At 35.9% G+C, this 18,811-nt stretch overlaps 1 protein-coding gene across 1 annotated transcript in view; it reads left to right on the top strand.

Annotated features, from left to right (window-relative positions):
* The window catches only part of LRRC40 (leucine rich repeat containing 40), a 50,319-nt gene extending 41,317 nt beyond the window's left edge, over positions 1–9,002 (top strand). Inside the window, exons 13-15 of the mRNA XM_045897419.3 lie at positions 334–411; positions 2,756–2,941; positions 5,172–9,002. Of these exons, the coding sequence (XP_045753375.1) occupies positions 334–411; positions 2,756–2,941; positions 5,172–5,277 (370 nt within the window). The 3' untranslated portion in view covers positions 5,278–9,002. The remainder of the gene's footprint in view (positions 1–333; positions 412–2,755; positions 2,942–5,171) is intronic.
* Positions 9,003–18,811: the final 9,809 nt, after the last annotated feature.

The raw sequence follows: 18,811 nt of genomic DNA on the forward strand, positions 1-18,811 counted from the left end.
TGAGATCAGATCAAGGACTAACAAACCGAGCTACATAATTTTTTGTCTGATCAACACTTTATTTTTTCTTAAGATTTTATTTATTTATTTTGAGAGAATGCACATCAGAGAGAGAGCATGAGCAGAGGGGAAGGACAGAGGGAGAGGGAGAAGCAGGCCCCCCTGAGCAGGGAGCCCAATGCAGGACTCGATACCAGGACCCTGGGATCATGACCTGAGCCAGAGGCAAATGTTTAACCAACTGAGCCACCCAGGCACCCTGATCAATACTTTAATTATAAATTAAAGTTGTACAGATTTTCAACTTTGTAAATCTTTTTCTTTCCAATTTAGGAACAATTTTTTAAATTCTTTGCCTGAAGAAATGGAATCGCTGATAAGACTACAAACAATTAATCTTTCCTTTAACAGGTGAGAGAGCAGACTAATCTGTGACTGAAGATTTTTATGTGGAGAATTTGTAGGTCTTAGAGAATACACTTAAAAGAGCCAAATAAAAAGGCCCCATGTGTTTACTTTATTTAAATATTCAAGTTTATTTTCACCTTATTCTACTTATAATTGAAAGTGATATTGCTTTCTTAGAGTTTTCACAGCTGATTATTTAGTAGACTTTTATTCCTTTTAACAATTTTAAGAAACTTATAGCCCAGTAGGAAGACAAATATGTAAATAAATAATTATAATTGCTATGGTGAAAACACAGTGCATAGGTAAAGGTGTTTCCTGAGATTGCCTGAGGGCAGAGGAGATAGCATTGAAACTGAGACTTAAAAATTAGACATCAGCCAGACATGCAGGGATAGGGCATCCCAGGTGGGGCAAATGGCATGTACTAAGGCACAAACATATGAGAACATGGTGTGTTTGGGACACTTTAAGAAGTTTGATATGGCTCGGGACAAAAAGTGAGGGGGTAGAGGAGTAGAAATAACAAATGAAGTTGGGCATGTGAGCAGTAGCGAGTCCTGTCAGAGCTTTGTATGCCAACTAATAGATTTTATTCTGCAAACACTCTAAAGATACTGCTAATAATTAAGAGTAGCTAATATTTACTGGGGGTTTATTTGCTGGCACAGGACTAAGTGCATATATTAACTCATTTAATCCTCACAAAAGGTGGTTTCTGTCATGATGTTCATTTAAAAATCGAAGATTGGAAGTTAAGGAAATCCTCCTGAGCTTCTCTATAAAATGTCTCCATGTAGGTATTCTTCCTTAGGTCGCTTTTACTTCTTATGAAACAGAATTACTGCCAATATATTAAGTAAATATTAGAGATTTATGTTTTGCTAAGGTTCACATAACTAGTACATTAGAGCGATTCCAGATCTTGCCTCCAACAGTTGGGCTCTTAACAACTATGTCATTTGTTTCCTATAATGCAAGTTGATTTTGGTAACAATCTAAATATTAATAGCTAACATTTATGCACTGTATTCCAGCTGAAATATAATCATTCAGTCCTTATAACAAGTGTATAAGTTTAGTACTATTATTATTCCTCGTTTGCAATTAAGGAAGCAAAGGCACAGTGATGTGTCTAAAATACTGCCTATTTAAATTTTTGTTCTGTCTGCTTCATTATTGCTCATGGTTTCTCATGTGTAGGTTATATAATTGTTGTCATTTTTAAAAATATATGCACTTCTCAGATCTCTGCTAAGTTTTGTGAACTGAACTACCGGTTCTATATTGTCTATTGAGCTGTCAATCACATTGTCATGTAATGTCTTAGGGAAGATGGCAAAAGCTAACCCTAACTTCTGTGTCAGCAGGTGAACTACGTGTTTTTAAATTACCTTGTTCATGCATTGGTGGGAAGAAGAGGAAGGACTGCTCTGGAGCAGTTTGGTCCCTCTGTACTCCTAGTCATTAACTCTCCAGTCCCTCTGGAACTTCAGAGCTGTCTTGAGTTTACACTTGCTATTGCTTTTTTCTTCTTCCTTCCTTCCTTCCTTCCTTCCTTCCTTCCTTCCTTCCTTCCTTCCTTCCTTCCTTCCTTCCTTCCTTCCTTCCTTCCTTCCTTCTTTTTTTTTTAAACATCAAGGCAGCAAAAGAAGGGCAGTATAGGGAAGTTAAAAGGGCACAGCTATAAATCTCTCCTTCAGCCCAACCCTTGTCTTTTCTAGTCCATGCCACAGTTATCTCACACTGTAACCATGCCAAGAGATCCTCAATAATCTTGCATTAATTGCTGAGTATTGCTCTGAGAGCAATCAGCCTTCCCTTCTTTTTTGTGACATCTTCAGTGTTGCTTTGGATGAGCAGGCAGCAGTCTATGTTAGTTTGTCATCTTTTCAAGAACCAAAATTGCACTCATTTTGGAAGCTTCCATCAGAGCAAAATATAAATCTCTAGTATTTATTTAATATATTGGTAGTAATTCTGTTTTATAAGAAGTAAAAGCAAACTAAGGAAGAATACCTACATGGGGACATTTTATATAGAATCTCAGGAGGATTTTCTTGTCTCCTAAATGTGAAAAGAAAAACATGGGAGAATTTACTCTATACTTTTGTTGGATTTACACAATAAACAGAAAATGTTACAAGTCTGTCCACTTAACATATATTTTAAGGTTTCCAAAATCAGTTCATTTTCTTGAAAATTTGAACACAGGACTTAAACCAAATATAAAATAAATTACAGTAAAGGAAACTACATTATGATATCAAACTTAAGATCATCTATTTGAAGGAATGGTTTTCCCTTGATTCCAATACATTTAGGTGTTCTGTTCATATTTTAATAGGTTCAGAATACTACCTGAAGTTCTGTATCACATCCCCACACTTGAAACAATTTTGATTAGTAACAATCAGGTTGGATCTGTGGATCCTCAGAAAATGAAGGCAATGGAAAATCTGATCACCCTGGACCTTCAAAATAACGACCTCCTACAAATTCCACCAGAGCTTGGTAATTGTGTGAACTTAAGGTAACTACACCATTCTACTAAGTTTTTCCATTTATTTGATCGATTTATAAGTTGTTTTTTTTTTTCTCTTGTTGAGGTACTCTTGCAGGAAAGTTGAAGTAAAAAATTTAATGTTGTGTTAAAATAACAGGTAACGAAATCCAGAATCCCAATTCCATTTTTCAAGTTTTACCAAATAATATATTTTTTAGCTTTGTTTATATGCTATAATATATGTCAATATAGTAACTGATTGTTTTCTGATACTTTTGTCATCACTGTGTATGTGTATAACTTGAAACTGCACTGCATAAAAAATGTCAGGGAAATATAAACTCCCCAGTTATGTATACAAGGTTGCTCAGAATTACAGATTACAGACTTTCACCATTTATTTCAAGCCCAGCATGGTCTTTCTTATTCTTTGTGTTAGCTGTTACCTTAACCTCAAATGCCTCTCATCTTTGAAAACCTTCCCTCTTCTCCAAGCATAGTTAGTCCCTCCCTCTGATTTTCCATCCTGCTTTGTTTGGACTCATTTGTGTCATTTCTTTTTCCTCCTTTAGAAAAGAGTTGTCCCAGTGCCTAGAACACAGTAAGCACTCAATAAGTGCTTGCTAAATGAATATAAAGAGAGTTTTGAGATGTCAACAGAAAGCCAAGTACTTAAGCAGAATGTGTCAGAAGTAATTTAATTTATTTAATTTATTGAACACTGTGTATGATGGTGGGGCATATTTTACTTTGCTAGGGCAGCACTGGCATGTGCTTTGGTGCCTCATATTAGTGACTTGTAAGAGGCAAATACAGTTGGTTCTTGTTGTTTGCAGTAGTTGTATTTTATAAAGTCTCTGAACACCAAATTAGTGAATACTGAACCATGATTGCTAGGGGAAGTATAATTAGCCTCTTTGGAGCCTCTGGTCACATTTTCATGAACCAGTCAATACATAACCTTGTTCTATGTGTGTTTCTGTATTTAATATTATTTATTCATTAACATTTAACTATGGCCAGACAACACTGAAATTCATGCCTGAATGAAGCTTATCTGGTATATATATTTTCTCTGTAAGGCACACGACAGCCTCTTGTGTTTAGGAAAAGTAGAAAACACTTCAGCACCACAGTTGCAGGCCATTTTAAACAGTGAAATCACCAACACAAAGTACAAAAATGCAAAAAATGTTGCACTACTAAGTAGACCACAGAAAGGACGCTTGATTACAGTGTGAGAACTGACACAAGAAGGGAAAGCATCACCTTTCTGACCTCAGCTGAGAATGTGCCTCGTGATTGACTCAAATTTTTTGCTGCTCTGCATATCCAAAAATGACCTCGAAAGTGCCCTGTGTATTGATTTTGGGGTTACTAATAATTTTTAGTGGTAGGCACATTAGCACATATAGAGGCTGTGAATAATGAGGAGTGACTGTAATTAATTCCTTTTTATAAATTAAGAAAATCAGCCTTTGAAAGAATCCCCACAGCCCATAGAAATATTGAGGATATCATTTAGATCTATTGTGTAATATGGTATGAATCCTTTGGCTTTTGTTTACACACTTAAATTTTTGAAAATTAAAAGTCTCTTTATCTTATAATTTATTTCATTAATTATATAAAGAAACAAATCAACCAGTCCTCAAATCTGAAATTGAACCTCATTTTAGAACATGTACATAGACTTTCTGTGTGCATCTGGTCAAGGGAGGTAGAGAGCAGGAATTTGTCGATGTTTCCCAGGGCGGAGGGGGGATATATTGATTACATTATAGTCCTTGGTATACTGACAAGTATGCTCATTCTAATGTATAAATATAATTTAACCATGTAGTATATGGTCATTATAAGATTGAGAAGAAGATGGGTAAAATGGTGGCTCATGTCACAGCTCCTCTGTTTAATAGCTGTATGATCTTGGGACATGTCTGTCTTACTTCTCTGAACTTATGTTTCCTTACCTATTAAATAGGAATATCAATGGTGTCTACATCATAGGATTGTTAAGATAATTAAGAGAGTCAGGGAACATAAATTACTCAGCACAATACCTTTCATATAATAAGTATTCAATTAATGTTGTTTGGGTTATTATTGTAGTTCTAATTCCAACTATTGAAATGCTTAGATTTGAAAAGGGACAAATAGAAAAAAATACACAAATTTATTTATGAAATTGCAATTGAAATGAGAAGAAAAGCCTTCCTAATGGAAAATGTTAAAATTCTTAATTCTCTCTTTTATTTAGAACACTACTACTAGATGGAAATCCATTCCGTGTTCCTCGAGCAGCCATATTAATGAAAGGAACAGCTGCTATTCTGGAATATTTGAGAGACCGGATTCCTACTTAAATTGGAGTTGTTTTATAATCTTGGTCATGTTAATTCTTAGACTTCTTACATTGATAACTAACGTTTTTCTAAGGTATCGTTCATTCGTAATGGTGATAACCACATACAGTGTTTATGCATTTATTTTGAATGTTTTGCATAAGATTTATTCTACTTTCATTCCTTATAAGATAGTAAACAATTTCTTCAGAAGTGATTTTTTATTTAAGTTAGTTTGATATTTTTATAATGAGAAAGCATTTTTGTAGAAGTGGGATTTTTCCCACCATTTCTGTTCGTGTTACATTTAATGTGACCAGTTGATTTGAATATGACCATCTAATTTCTACCTTTTTGTTAGATATAAAATTGAATTGAATTTTATTCAAAACTGTTCTTTGGCATTTAAAAAAATAAGGCTTTTCCTTACCCGTGATAAGACTTTTGTGATGTGGTTGGTCTTGGTATAAGTTTTAAATTAACATTCACTGTCTCGCTTTTGTTTTAATCCAGTTGAAATGTTTCTTGTCTAGCCTTTTCCCTACATTTTATGAAACCATTTTGTCATAATTTCTAATGTAACAGGAATATTACACGAGATGTAGTTATTGGCAGAGAAAACAGTAAAAGCGTTGTTTAAGTTGCTCTCAGAATTTTGAATTTAAAACTTGACAAGTTTTTTTAAAATGATTTCTTACTATTAAGTTTCCCTACAGTAACCTAGTACTTCTAGATTTAAGAAATTTGAAGGGATTGGATCTGCATATTTTTCCCTCAGAGTGTGTTTAAAAATACCTTTTGTTCTTCTTTAAAAAAGTACTGAAGAGGGCGCCTGGGTGGCTCAGTTGGTTAAAAAAGTACTGAAGAGCTTATTTTAATTCTATAGATGTCAGCAACAGAAAATAACTAATAACATATACCACATAGAAGTCTTCGAAATTTCTTAAGTAATTTATTAAGCAGATATTTGTATACATTATCTACTCTGTTGATGTGTTCTAATCCAACAGTTTTTTTTTTTATTTTATTTCCAGGGCCTTACTTTTCAAATTTATTTCTAATCTTCATAAGACTAAACTTGTAGTCATGTGGAAATTTTCTTAAAGGGAGTTTGTTACTGGTTAACTTGATTTAGTAAAAATAAAGTAGAAATATTTTTATTTATACCAAAAATATCAGAGGTAGGCTGATCAGTCATTATAAAACTTACCATGTGATTCTATTAAGTAGCCAATCAACAGAATGTATATTAACTTACATAGATAGGCAGGTAGGTAGCTAGCTAGCTTTTGGGTGATTGAGGCATGCTCATATTATGAAAAAACTCATTGCTAATAAAGATAAATACTACTGTTCATAATAAAAGTTACATTTTCAAATATTGATTATAATAGTTGTTTTTGGCTTAAAAAAACAAGCCCTTTTCATATTACAACTCTGTGGCTAAGAAATCTGCTTCGATATTAGACAAAAGACACTTTACAATAATGTGACATTTTATTATTTATACAATAAAGAGACTTTTATGTTATTCAAAACACGTTTTTAAATACTGAAAAAATTGAGTACACCAAAGCCGAAAAATGGCTCTGCTATACACTGCACAGCATTATTGTAGTCCCTGTATTTTGTATCTGTACAGAAAGCATCTTCAAAATGCATTCTAATCACATTGTACACCTTTACCAATTAGTGTCAATACATAAACTGGAGAGTACAGCTTGCATTTGCAAATTAACTGACAAAGTAATTAATTTCACCGATTGAGTAAATTTAAAATATAGATTCATAGGACTCCTTTGCACATAAAATGAAGCAGCTTTCAAAGTCATTATGGTCTCATACTGCAAAAAAACCATTAAGTACATTCACAATCTATGTTAATAAAGTAGTAAATATGTCTTCATTCAGTTTTTATTTACATCAATATGTAGTTCAACTAAAAAGTACTGTTTAATTGTGATACATATTTTTAGCACATACAAAAATGACAACTTTTTATATATAATTGAAGCTCAAAATCACAATTATCTCAAAATATTAATTACAATACAGCCATTTCAATTAAACATGTCATGATTTAATTTTTTTATAAAATGGTAAAATTTTTTACTAAAGTAAGCAATTTATTTTGAATTGACTAGAGTTCACCCATGTAGAAAACCTTAAATGTTAAGAGGTGTTTCTTGCCCCCTCCCACCTGAATTTGTATACAGCCACCTAGGCTAGCAAAGAGACAGAAAAGGCCCCAATTTATAAAGATTAAGCCTCTTTTGCTATACTGCTGTGGCTTGTTGTTTCTTCCATAAAAGCTTTACAAGGGGAGTGTCAATAAACTATGCAATGAAATGCATGCATTAATATACAATATGTCTTTGTAAAACGTTAGTGTTTACCAGTGCACATTAAAATGTTCACAAAGACTGCAAAAGAAGTCATAAAGTAGCATTTATAAAGATCTACCAGTTGCAAACTGAACTTGAAAACTACTTGATAACATGATGAAATTTTGAGAACAGATCCAATTCAAGTTCTTTCTCTGGCTAAAGGAGTTCTAGTTACTTGGCCTTAAGATGTCACTGTTGTGCTGCAGATATGGTAGTGAAGTCAGATGTTGAAAAAGGAGTCTAGAGACTGTCTTCATCTTATTAAAATAGTGGCCCAGTGTTGCATCACTGCATAGGAATCTTCCTTAAAGAAGAGTGAAATATTTCACGAACTGAATTATATGATCTCAAAGGAAAAATGGATAATTTGTATGTGTGCACATGTGTTTAGCATTTGAAAAATATTAATATAAATAGGTGGAATTAGAACTTCTTTACACAATAATAAAAAGATTGTGTTGTGTCCCCACCCCCAATAACTAAGATCCAAAGTAGTCAGTTGTCAAGCACTTTAGGAATGAAAGAATAATTTTCATGGATACTTAAAATTCTAAAAACCTAGGATCTAATATCCTTTTACTTAGAATTCTTTACAGACCAATTAAAAATTTATCACTGTCTATTTAGAATTGCTGCTGTTAATATTTCTTCTCTGAGTAGAAAGAGACCATAGTTCATATTATGGTTTACTTATATACAGCTGGGTCGGGGGGTGCCCTTGGGTGGTTATAAAGTGGGAAAAATGAAACTACAGCACTTAAAACCTTACTTTGCCAAGGTTATTTGAGATAGTCTTTGAATTTTACAAACAATTTAGTAGATTCACCTCTGATTTTTAACCAGGAAAAATTTGCTCCTTTATATGGAGACAATGCCATTGTCCTTAAGCTTCCTTTAGTCCCTTTTATACACTGAGTCCAAAAAGAAACTTGACTGGCTTTGAGACAAAAATATCCAGCTTATCTGCCTATCAATTATCTTTTTCTTCATTCCAAACAGAAAACAGTAAGGCTTGCGTTTTCAAGGAGAAAAATGCAGTTGAGGATGTTAAAGGGAAATACCTAAACATCAGAAAGCAGTATAAAACATTTATTGCATTCCATTGACACTGGGTGTCATCAAAGCTAAAACCAAATTTTCTAGAGTAAAACCTAACATACAACATTACTCACTGCCCTGAACAGCTGCCTTTTCCACATTCAAGACCAGTAAGAGTCCTCTGAGTGGAAAGACTCTACAAGTATTGAATATAAAATTTATTTTGGCATTACATTCTGAAAATAAATCACTATTCTAACAAATATGGGAATTGCTTCATGTTCTATCTGCCTGAGACTTGCAACTTGGTTTTCCTGTGGACTTTCCAAAAAATTACATAAGATTTCCTGACTAAATAAGAGACGTTCTTTAGTAGAGTGCTGGGGAAGGGGAAGAGAGATGGAAAGGTAGAAAGAAATACCATGTGATTTCTTTTGTCCATTCATCAGATGCTTTCCTTAATCTAGCTACCATAAAAGTCAGTTGACCTGCATACCTGGACATTATTTAATCTCATTTTCTTACCTGTGCAAAACAAGTGCGCAAAGAAAAACACTTATGTATGTGTGTCTATACAGAGACACAAAACCTGAGTCACAATAAAAAGTTCTGAATATAAGAAAACTTTTCTTAATGTAGGAAAATAATTTTTAAAGGGCCAAAAATACCTTTGTACAATATAATCAGCCAACTTTAAAACTTCAGTGTGCTTAAGTATCACATATTTTTATAAGACCCAACGAAAAAAGGAATCATTTACATTTGATAATTTTCTTAACTAGAGATACCCACATTTTTGTTTCTAACATCTATTTTCATTCCCCTGAATTCATTAACTTTTCAAAAAAACTAAATAAAAAGCACATTCAGCATGGGGACTGTTTAATTTCTGATGAACAGTTCCTGATTTTTTTCTAAGTACTGAGGACATAGGAGATTTGGGGTTGCTAGGCATATAACTTACTGCCAAGCCACAGTGGAATTCTAGAATTCAAAATAAAACATACAATCTGTTATTAAGGGAAAGATTACTTGGAAAAATATTTTGTAGACGGAGTTGGGCCAAAGTCTGCAGAAAGCTATTCTCTCCTTTGCAGGCTCCCATTCTGCAGACAGTTAACTCAAAAACTCCTTTTTTCTCTATGCTCCATTTCCTTAGCTTTTGGTAGGTTTCTTACCTTTTCCTTACTTGAACCCTGAATTGTCCCAACTGTAGCTCCCTTGCTCACATTTGGCCACCAGTTACAAGGTTTTTTGCTTCTCTACATCTTTGTTATCTCTTCCTCTTCCTCAGGAGCTCATTCAGTACCTACTTATTCCCTGGGCTGTATACATCTCAGATGCATATTGAGGATATTTTATAGAAAAATGAGTGCAAGTTGCTTCTCCCATGTTGCCTCCAAATGTCCATTGCCATTAGTTAACACATTTCTGTCTGGTAAGTCCTGACAGAAGAGGAAGCCATCTGAACAAAAAAGGTTCAGTCCTGGCATCTGTAGTTGAATAGGAGGGCACTTCGAATACTTGGATCAAAAGGTGAAGGGATTCTGGGCAGTGGGCCTGGTTGGGGAATAGGGTGGGAAAGAACATGTGGTGGTGGGGCAGGGGATTAGAGGCATTAGCCTAGGGAACTGTAGTCTCTCCCTGCCTTTTTATATGACACTTGCCTGAGAATCACTAGAAGGATTTTGTATTGTGCAGAGGGCTAAAAGCAGAGTCACACTTTCTCTACCAATAGATTTGTTACCATGGGAACCAATGCATAAAAATGAAAATATGACAAGAAGCTGAGGATTAAATGTGGAGAAAATTGACAGGGAGTTGGTTTCTACAATAGCAATTTGAGCATTGGGGATTTAAAGAAACAGGATGTTCCTTGTGTGGTCAGACCAATGAAAATGGACAAAATGACTCGTTGGTAGCTGGTCCTGGAGGCTGAGATGTGGGGAATGTGGGGAGAAAACAGTAAGCATGTTGTAGTTTGGATAAGGAGAGCTCGGTAAAATCCAGTCCCATCCCTGGTGAGGTTGAATTCCTCAGCCCAAATGTCAAGTTAACCATATGATCAAAGCTGCCCTTTGAAAGGCAGACTGCTGTAACAATCCTCTTCTCACCCTTCCAAAGCCAGGACATTCTACCTGACAAAAGTATTGCACACTTAATATATTATTGCTTGACACGTTTTCCCGAACATTAAAAAAAAAAAAAATCACCACAACTTTAAATTTGTGGTTCCCCTCCCCCAACAAGCAGCTACTGTAAGTAACCTAGAATTTAAATTCGCTTTTCATTAAGGAAATAATTATCTCACTTCACCTGAGACAAGTCCTCTCTGTGTATACTCCTCTGTCATTCTGGAGTTGATAATAAACTGATTAAACCAGGCTCTAGGAATCCAAGGCAATCTGTAACAAAGACTTGGAAGTTTCAGCAAGGACTTGAAGATTCAGCCTAATCTGAGAAAGGCAGACCTACACATTGTACTTTCAGAGGCTCTAGGGCAACTGCACCATCCTGTCCCAAGCTTCCCAAAGACTATTTTCTGAAATCCTGTGATTAAGCCTTATTCCTGTGACTTAAGCCTTTGGCCTATATTTAAATGCAGTTGTCCTGAGATGAGGGAAAGTCACACTGTAGATGATTTGATCCTTCCTGGAGAGCTAGTTTTCAAGTAGCAGTCACACCCTTTCCCTGACCCACCCTCCCAACACACACAAAACCTAGAAACACCACCAGCCAGGAAGTAGGAGACAAACCATTACTGGGTATCTGTCTGTAGGGTACATCTAACTGCAAATGGTCTGGATAAAATAAACTCTTCGTTCAGTGCTAAGTATACTGGACATAGATTTCACTAGCAATGTTTATTGCTTTCTCACTAATGATTTGCTGTTCTATTTGTTTTGAGTTTCTTACTGAAGCCTTTGATAATCCCAACAATGGGTTCTTGAAATGCCAAAAGCCCGTTAATTTCTGTTTTCCCAAGAATGTTTGGAGAATTCTGAAATCCAATAAAAGTTTCCTCCACTTGCAGAGTTTGGAGGCAAACTTGATAAACAGAGATTTGAGTACAGTGGTCTTGCTTATGCTAAAATAATTTCTTTGATAAATATTCCAGTGAATTTCAGGATTTGAGACTTGTATGGTTGACTTTTGCAGGGAGGAAGCATTATAATAACCTGACCCAGGACTAATCTTTAAAGCCACATGAAAGACTGCTTTATACTAGGGACGGTAAGCACATCTCTTTCTGAGGTGAATAAAGCATAGTAGGGTCTTCACAAGCAGCTATGCCTTTGAATTTGACATATGATAAATAAGACACTGCTTCTTTTCATTTCTGATATGGTCTCTAAAATCAGGTAGCAGATGCCTGGAGGAAGACTAATTGGTGTGGATTAAACTAAAGAATGATTAGCTTTTTCATGACTTTGTACTGGTCTCATGGGTAGATCTTGGACAAACTTGAGTTCCTCCAGACTGGGAGGCCCCTGACACAATTTTATTTAATAGTTTTACCACATCCATTTATTCTTCAGACAAGAATTTAAAACTGTTCTAACACATGTCATGATGCATTGAGAATTATTTAAATTTGATTCCTTCAATTTTTTTAGCCAGTTTGGTTTCTCCTCTCAGTTTTCTTGGAGGTTGTGTGATTCCCTGCTATATCATGTACACTAAGGAGTTAGAGACATAACTTTCACAGAGTTTTCTCTAGTTTAGCAGACAGTTCAGCATATAGTTCACAAAAGAACCAATCTTGGCGCTCTTAGGACATTTATTGCTTTCAACTCTCATAAGCATTTGGAAATACAAAAGCTGACTTATGAGTGGAATGATGATATCTGCATAGTAGGAATGTGATAAATAAGTCTAGAGTTCAGCATGCTGATTGTAGTTAATACAATTGTATTAAATACTGGAGATTCACTAAAAGGGTAGATTTCAGGTAGATTTCACCATACACACACACACACACACACACACACACACACTCACACAAAAGGTAACGATGTGAGGGGATGAGTTAATTAACTTGACTGTAGTAATAATTTCACTAATGTATTTGTATACTGAATCCTCACGTTGTACACCTTAAGTATATACAATTTTTATTAAAAACAAAAAACTAAAAGACAAGGGCATCACACTCCAAAGCTGTTAAATAAACTGTTCTGTTTAATAGTGCAAAAAAACCAAAAGATGGCTTTTTCCTGTTGGCCACTGAATATATGTAGATACCGGGCTTTTTCCAAGAGTTTTCAAACTTCATGTGTAGCAATATGCCCAAAGTGGTACTTGAGGGTCAGGAGCCCACTGGTTAAGTATTGAAGAAGCACAATCTCATTTTCAACTGTAAGCATGCTTCACAATCCATTGCAAATTGTTTTAATAAACTTACATTTTCTAATTTGATGCACACAGACACTAAGTAACTCCAGGGGAAAAGCCACCACTTCCTCTCCAGATGGCAGCTAATTTTCCAGACCATGGTTGAACTCATATACTTTTGGAACCCACCTTTATTATATAGTGGCTGTTTCACCTCTAGGCTAATTCTAACCTGAGTTAAAAACAAACAAACAAAAAAAACAGACTTAATTTTAACCTCAAAGAACAAACAAAAAGCTGGGCTTTTGTTCAATGTAAAACCGTATCTGCTATTTCTCTTACAAGTGTCATCCCTGACGAGATTTTTCCCTCAGAATAATTTACGGGAATTTAGATGGCTACTGCTTCCTCGTGCTTCGAGGTGTTGCCCTGTGGAATTGCAGACACTGAAGGACCTTAGAGAAGGATCTGGGGATAGGCCCCCTGGGCACCGCAGCTCTCTCTCTGGACAGCATGCATGAGACTTGGTCTGTATCTGCATACTTCCAGGCACTCTCTGGTGTTTCACTTCCTAGAAGATTTTATTATAGGTGCTGTTCAAGTTGCTTTTCTTACCGAACTCTAATGGGTCCTGTTCTGTTCATAAACACAAAGCATCCCTCTAATAGTGGGGTGTTTGCTAACAGTAAAGAGTGTGATCTTTTCCTTATCTGTAAGTGCATACGTATTTAGAATATGCAAGTCCACCAGAATTATGTGCATTTTTCTTGTGTTTAAAATACAAATGAATTTTTTTAAAGCAAAGTTTCAAGAGACACCAAAGGTTCACTGTTGTATTCTCTCCTTTCCTCAGATTGATCTCTTCAAGCACAGTAGGCCTTTGTCACTAAGCTCCAGTGCTCTCCTTCCAGGAAGGAGGAACTGCCCTTCAGCCCCTCTGACTTTGGCCCGTAAGGGAAAGTCCCTTGGAAGGACAAAGCCAAGTGAAAGTGGAAAGTCAGAACTCAGCTAGCCTAGTGACTATTCCTCCCTGCTCTGGCACAGTCTAGATGAGGACTACAATTATTTCTATTCCCATTGTCACCTGAGACATTGTCCTTTTTGGAAAAGAACATATATGAGGGACAGGAGCCTGCCTTCCTAAGGGAATAGAAAACTTTTCCTCACCCACATTATAAAAACAATAAAGCTTGAGGGGCGCTTGGTTGGCTCAGTCGGTTAAGCATCCAACTCTTGATTTCGGCTCAGGTCATGATCTCAGGGTCCTGGGATCTAGCCCCACATCAGGCTCTGAGCTCAGTGGGGAGTCTGCTTGAGATTCTCTCTCTCCCTCCCCCTCTGCCTCTGCCTCTCCCCCCTCCCCAGCCCACTTTCTTTCTCTTTCTCTCTCTAAAATAAATAAATCTTTAAAAAAATAAAAAATAAAAACAATAAAGCTGAAAGGAAACAGCATTTATTAGACTTTCTGTATCTGTCTCCCCACTATACTGTGTTTCTTGAGAGGGGGGACCATGGCTTATTTATAGCTCCCACTGTTCTCAAACTCGTTTGCTCATTAATACTTTTTTATTAAATTGAACGGTACAGCAAGACAAATTTAATTACTGATAACTTTTTAAAAAGGGTAAGCACACAGATTGGCTAGAGAGCAGATCTCAGGATGGTCCAGAGGAAGACCTAGGAGAGAATGCTTAAACAGCTCTCTAAGCTAGATCTATTCTAGCCCCCACACAGGCCTGGATGAATCCTCTAAATATGGGTATAATATTGTGGGGGTGTAGGTGAACATGCTGGAGGCTTTTATGGAAAGTTTAAAAAAGAAAAGAAGAAGAGAGTATAGTATTTTAACTTTGAGTAGTTTATGATAATCTAGGTCCCTAGGTCACAGGGATAGTAACTATCATTTTTCAGAAATACGTGAAAACCTTAAAAAAAAGTGACTGACGTGCTTGTGTGTGGTGTGTGTGTGTGTTTGAGAGGCAGAGTCCCAAGTTTGAATTTCTCTGGGAAGTGGTCACAAACCTATATTTGTAATGTTTGCCAGCAACTTTCATGTTTTTATAAAGAACATATATATCATAGTGATGACCTGCTAGAGAAATCTGTCTTGATCATAACAAGACTGTGTGATTCTATCAAGTGCAAAATACTTATTGCTAGTTGAATGACACCACAAGTATGGCTGAAGAATTATGTTCAAAGGCCAATCTCCAAAGAAGGTTAAATGAATTTCCTAAGAAAGAGCACACTATATTCGTGGTTCCTGATCATGGGGCCAGAAGGAAATGGTTTCCTTTGCAGGAAACACCAGAGGATTTAAGTAGTTTCACATAGACTTCAGGAAAGAACATGTTTTCCTTCTATTTTTGCTTACGGTTGGAAGAAGGAAAGATTAAATGGTTGGAAGAGAAACACCATGAACCCACAAATAAATAGGGCTTTGATGGAATTAACAAAGGAGAGTCCCAAACAAGGGTGCTGGCTAAGCTGTGAGGGTGAGGCTATAATTAGCTTAGAAGAGGTAAACAAAAACATTCGGCTTTTAAAACTATGATCCAACCATCAGAGGCTCTGCAGTCCCAAATATCTAAGAACCAAAATAGCTTGAGGACACATGTCACCCAAACTGCCAGAGGCTTAGACTCTACCTTCAGTACCCAGACATTCTGCCTGGAAGAAGAGGGGAGGGGAAGATTTTATACTACTCTTTGAATCTGATTATCACTTTATGAGGTATCTTTTGAAATACATTCCTTATGTACTTTATAATTAGGTAAAATATATTATGCTAATTACACAGTTAAAATGAAAAATTAGGAGTTGATATTAGATGCCTATCATTGTCAGATGTCAGCTGGAAATAAAGCCACACACAGATACACACATATTCAGACTGGACTAGTAGAATTACGTAAGGAAGCCTGTGCACATTTAAATCCCAATGTTTAAGTTTTAGAGAGGTCATACATAAAAATATGTATTGTAAATAATGTGTAGCAAGTATCTTTCTACATATTTGGAATGAGCATATCCGAAGGAAGCTTAGTTAAAATAATGGCAGATAGGCACAAAATATTTGGAAATCCCAAGCAAACTAGAGAACTATTAAAAGGGCAGATATAATAATTAGCCTGAACAATTGGGAATATCAAAACTAAATCACACATTTACCAAGGCTTAGAGAGAGAGCAGTCTCTCTCTCTTTCTCTCTCTTTCTCTCCCCCTATGATTGGGATTCAACCAGAGAGGTTTAGTCCAAAATTATAGAAACTACTTAAACTCAAAGCTCTTAATTTGTTTTCTTATATTGTTTAAATCTAAAGCATTGTTTCAAATTAATTATCTTAAAAGAGTATATAAATGGTTGTTAACAGTTTTATCAGCAGTTTATGAACAGTTACTTATTCACGGTTACATCAGCACAACAGGTATGAGAATGGACTGTCCAGAGTGTGCGGTCATCCAAGCTAGAGAATTGCCAAGACAAGGATATAAAATATAGATATAAGGGCTCCATCTAGTGGCAGCTCTTCCTAACTGCAGATATGCTCCTAAAAAGTACGTGGCTCTAACTGTAGATGAGGATAATATATATCTGATTTAAGCCCAGCAATTTAAATGGAGGATCTTACTGGGATGAAACACATGTTTTGTTGCTTTATCAGGGTGGGTTACTGAGTTAAGTGGCAGCCTCTTCTCTGGAGGAAATTAAAAATAGCATTAATTCTTTCTGGGAGGTAGACAGATGAACCAGATCTTCTCAAGGTCCTTTTCTATCTTATGATAGAGCAATAATTTTCTTCATTTCCCCCCAGAATTTGCCTATGGCTATCTTGTTTGATATTAGTCTTTGTTTCAGAAAACTGCCCTGTTATTATTATTTTTTTTTTTTAGTGAGATAACTTTTGGTGATTTTCCTTATACTGTGAAGTTGCGTGTCTAAAAAATTATCCACTACATTATGAAAGTAGTTTCTGGAAATAAATAGCAATGGAATGAAATATAATGCTACTATATGTCTTATTTTTCATTTTGAATTCTTTCTAATTCTAGAAGAGTGGGAGTGAGGCCAGGAGCCAAGGAGAGCTGAAAGATCACTCTTCCAGCCAGGAGAGAGGAAGGAAGTTCTGGGGCTGTCTGAAGGAGGGGTGTGGTCACCAACACATTGGAGGGTGTGTCTAAATCTGAGTCTGATTTCTGTCATCCAATTTCTCTCTGTTCTTCTCTGTCAGTCTTTTATCTCCCTTCTTTTCCCTTTTTCGTTCTTCTCTAATAACTTACTGATTTCTCTCCTTCATCCAGCCCTCAAGTCTGCTCTCACTCTTATTATTCTAAAATACTCTTACTTAAAATAAAGCACTCTTACTATTCTGAAATATTCTTACTACTCTAAAATGTTACTCTCTCAACTAATAATTTACTTTTCGTTTTTCACTTCAATTTGTTCAAGCAGACATTGTTGTCCTCTTCCTCTGTAAATATATAAACACTGGGCTATAAGACCCAAGTGTAGACCTCTGGAGAGTTTGAGGCACCATACTCTTAAAGAAAATGATGATGAAAGTTTCCTTCAATGTATACTTTTGGCTCGTAGAATTTAAAAAATGCTGAAAAGAAGCCATCATCAGCCAACTAGCAAGTTCTCTTCATGTAAGGAGATAGCAAATCCCCCTCATACAAAGAAATAAAAAGACAGAGGCAGATGGAGTAATAAATATTATTTGTATAAGCAAAAAAGTAGATGAGAAATGGATTTAACTTTGGCAATATTTCACTAAATTCTGTAGTCAATGTGCTTTGCAACTCAAATGGAAAAATATGGGAAATATTTCTGAGAGAAAGCTAAGAAAGAAATGCTTTACTTTGTATAAGTACCGCGCTCTAACCGATTGCGCCACTGGAGCTCCAGAAATGCTTTACTTTGTAAGGAAATCAAGATCCTATGAGATAATAAAGGAACTGTGGTTAGGAGTGTACCAACCCAAGGCTTTCCCCTTTTAGACACTGTTTTTCTTTTCAGGGGCTAGATTCCACTCTTTATCCCCCCTATAATGGAAGTATCTAATGAAGTTATTGCTAATGGCAGCATAAATAGCTTTCTCTCTACTTTGATATCAACAGACCAGATTCTGACCTCTATAAAAGTTTGGCAGGGGGCATGTGGTTTTATCAAGTAACCCAGATTTTCTGTGATCTATCTAGTCATCATGTTAATACTATAGCTTCTGCAGCTTTTCTTGATAAATTTGGCTGGAGTATATGACATTTTCACTTTAGGGATACTGGTGGTAGAATCTGTCCATGAAAAGATGCCAAAATGCAATGTGTAAACATTGTCAGACTGAGCTATTACTAAAGGCCTGTGGACAGACTCTTTTTTATTCTAGAACAGGCAGCATGAAGCAGAAGTTTCATTAAATTTTAGAGCTAAAATAGGGTGGGGACTCCCTCTTCCCAACTACCTTTCCCTAACCCCATTCCCAACCCAACTCTCTTAACCATTCCTCATGCCTCCCAATTTTAAAAATAGCTTGCATAAAGTAATCTACCAAGTCACAATATACATGTAGAAGAGCCTTAAAAGGGGTCTAAAACTAGATCCAACTATGCATTTTTGTCTTCTCAGTTCACAGACTCACATCACCTCTCTAGGCCTTGGGCCTCCGATAAAATGAGGGAACTGGGTTTGATCATCTCTATGATGCCTTTAAGGCCAAAACCATGGCTCTGTACGTTCAAACTCATGCATTCATTTCTCTGAAATATTTCTGGAATCTATATGCATGACTTCTTCC

Source organism: Mirounga angustirostris, unplaced genomic scaffold, assembly GCF_029215605.1.
Source record: "Mirounga angustirostris isolate CCGP_5_RB_7025 unplaced genomic scaffold, mMirAng1.0.hap1 SCAF_4, whole genome shotgun sequence".
Taxonomy (NCBI): domain Eukaryota; kingdom Metazoa; phylum Chordata; class Mammalia; order Carnivora; family Phocidae; genus Mirounga; species Mirounga angustirostris.